The following is a 3070-nucleotide window of genomic DNA, read 5'->3' as shown; positions in this document are numbered from 1 at the left end:
GCCCTTCCCTCCCGCACCCACTCCCCTCACCCTATTCGTCTCCTTCCATTCCAACTTCGTCGAAATTCTTAGCAGTAAAAAAAAACACTAGAAAATGTGGAGAGAGAAAGCAGTGGAAGATGAAGGCCGAGGGAAGAGCAACCAGGTGGCCCTTCAGGTAATTTCGCAGCCAACCAGGTGTCAATTTCCCCAAAATCACTGCATCAGCATCACCACCAGAGGGGAGAGGAGAGGAGAGGAGAGAGGAGAGAGGAGAGAGGAAGAGGACTGAGTAGTGAGTACTGTACGTACAGACTACACTAGAGAGAGAAAGGGCTGAAAGAGGAGAGAGAAAGGGTGAAAGAGGAGAGAGAGGTGGGGTTGTGCGGACTGGGGCCCACTGCTCCATGTGCCCTTCCGCCTGTCTCCACCCGCTCCTGCCGCTCAATGATTAGAGTTCTCTTTTTCCCTCCCAACCCACACACTTCATTTCTCTCTCTTCTCTCTCATACACAGACACACTGCGATCGCCATCAACAAGCGCACACCAGCTCATCTTAGCAAAGCTAAGCTCTTTCTTCTGTCTTTCCATCTCTTTCTCTCTCTAGAGGCATAGACACACACATCGCAGAAGAAGCAAAGAGATGTCGACTACCGACGGTGCGACTAACGGTGCGACTAACGGGGCGCTCATGGACCCGCAAAGACAGCAGCCACCAGGTAACGGAGCTCTAGCGGTGAAGAAACCACCGGCGAAGGACCGGCACAGCAAGGTCGATGGACGTGGACGTCGCATACGCATGCCGATCATCTGTGCTGCTAGGGTGTTCCAGCTCACTCGGGAACTGGGCCATAAATCCGACGGTCAGACGATAGAGTGGCTTCTCCGTCAAGCTGAGCCGTCCATCATCGCCGCCACCGGCACTGGGACCACTCCCGCTAGTTTCTCGGCCGTGTCAGTCTCGGTGAGGGGTTCATCCGGTACGTCCGTTTCGGCGTCGCTTGATCAGAAACCCACGCCCCCGATGCTGGGGCCTACACCGTTCATACTGGGTAAGCGACTCAGGACGGACGATGATGCGGACGACGGCGCAAAGGATGATGCCACTGCGGCCGCTGCTGCAGTTGCTGTGGGGCCCACGGGTGGCTTCTGGGCACTTCCGGCGAGGCCGGATTTTGGTCAGGTTTGGAGCTTCGCGGCCACACCGGAGATGGTGGTGCCCACGCCGGCTGCGGTGGCCGTCGCCTCTCAGCAGTCCATGACGGGGAGGTTCCCGCAGCAGCCTATCGGAGAGGCGTCGGCGGCGAGGGTTGGTAATTATCTGCCGATTGCGCAGGGGCATCTGAACTTGCTCGCTTCGTTGTCTGGTGCCCCGGCGTCGTCGGTGAGAAGAGACGACGAGCATCGTTGATTTTGATTGTGTGTATTCGTGTGTTCATGAGGCGAACTTTTAGGGGTTAGAGTTAGGGTTCTTAGTTTGGGTGATTCAGGGAACAATTAGGGTTTGGGGAATTTGAATGAACTACGAAATCCAATCAACTAGGGTTTTACTACGTTGCTTACTTATCCTTCTCTGTTCAGTGGAAAATTAGGGTTTAGTTTTTGTCACTCTTGTTTTTGTTTTTTGGGGCTTGGGATTTTGTTAAGTGAGAGAGAGAGAGAGTGCGTGTGTGTCAGTAAGTGAGGAGCTAGGGTTTGTGAATGCGCCGACAATCTTTTCATATGGCCTAACTGGAGAAGGGAAGGGGTTTTTTGAGGTTTAAGCTTTCTGGTTGAATTTTAAGGAATTCCTTCTGTTGGTACCTGGCAATGGCGAAGATGCATTCGTTTCTCTGTTTTGGTAGGAAGGATGGTCTTCCGGTTGCCACCTTGATCAGGACCATAAACGTTGAATTGAAGATTGAATTGGTAATAAATTGCACTATGACCTGCAAATTATGATTTGAAGAAGTGGCTGAGATCCCTCTCTTGCCACAAAGAAAATTGTTTTTTCTTGGCGATTGGATGTAGGAGCTTGGTTATGGTGACGATTGATAACCAACTGGCAGAGATATTATTACTTTCAAGGTGATTGTATTCATGGTTCAGTGGACAGACATGAGCCTCTGCAATTCGAGTTTTCTCAATGTAGCTTGAATTCCCTCCCTGGTGATCCTCATCGATGAATAGGAGTTTCAAGCTGCTATTTCTGTGATTGTGATAGAATTGGGGAGTTTTTGTTGGCTCATGTGCCTGGGATGCTTTGGTTAGTGTTCGTCACTGTACCTGGACTGTCTCTCGCTCTCTTTTTATCTCATGCTCTCTTATGTTGGTGTGGAGAACTTAAGGAGAATGCTGCGGAAAAGCTCCTGGTTCATGCCTGTAAGATCTCTATTTTTAATTTCATATGTAATTTTTTTAGCAATTCCCTTAGATTTATCAGCATGAAAATAATGGGTTTTTCTGTATGTAATGGATTGTTTGGGGTGCTGCAGTGTGAATAAAAGACATCTGTTTCTCTCTTTCCTTTTGGATCACTCAACAGATTGTGTCTCGTGTTACTTTTTGGTTAATGTAAATATGAACTTATTCCATCGCCATCTTGTTTTTTCTTTTCTTTTATTTTTCTGTGCAGTGCTTATTGAATTGTCTGCTTATATATCCACCTCAATTTCCTTTTTCTTCTTCCTTTTTCGTGGGCTTGATTAAATTTATCAGTTTTTATAATATTCTACTATCTCAATTGCATGGGTTGCTTATATTCATGCTTCTGTTGCACTCCTCAAGTAATAATGGTTGTTTAACTATAAGTGCAGTTAATGACGTTCATCGTTGTTCAAAACTGCAATTTATATTTAATTAATCTGTAGTGAGACTCCAGTTTGTTGATAAACTTACAACTCTTAAGCATTGATTGAAAAAACTGAGAAATTGAAAGGGGATTCTTTCTGGTTTGACTTTCAGGACTGTAGCATCATGTTCTAACTTGGTTATTTGGGAATTCTCCTCTCTTTGGTTCTGACGGCCCAAAATATCATTTGAGCTGGACTAATTAAACCAATCACCACATATTTACTCTCTGGTTAAATAGGATTGTGTTTTGTCCATCCC

The 3070-nt window shown here is 46.8% G+C and overlaps 1 protein-coding gene across 1 annotated transcript; it reads left to right on the top strand.

Moving 5' to 3' along the window:
- Positions 1–225: 225 nt before the first annotated feature.
- LOC104592127 (transcription factor TCP7) lies at positions 226–2558 on the top strand. The gene has a single exon (XM_010251335.3). It carries the CDS (start codon positions 624–626, stop codon positions 1389–1391), a length of 768 nt encoding a protein of 255 aa, XP_010249637.1. The 5' UTR covers positions 226–623; the 3' UTR covers positions 1392–2558.
- Positions 2559–3070: the final 512 nt, after the last annotated feature.

The sequence above is a fragment of the Nelumbo nucifera genome, chromosome 3 (assembly GCF_055504915.1).
Source record: "Nelumbo nucifera cultivar China Antique chromosome 3, China Antique-T2T, whole genome shotgun sequence".
Lineage (NCBI taxonomy): Eukaryota > Viridiplantae > Streptophyta > Magnoliopsida > Proteales > Nelumbonaceae > Nelumbo > Nelumbo nucifera.
This window is presented reverse-complemented; position numbering and strand designations above follow the sequence as displayed.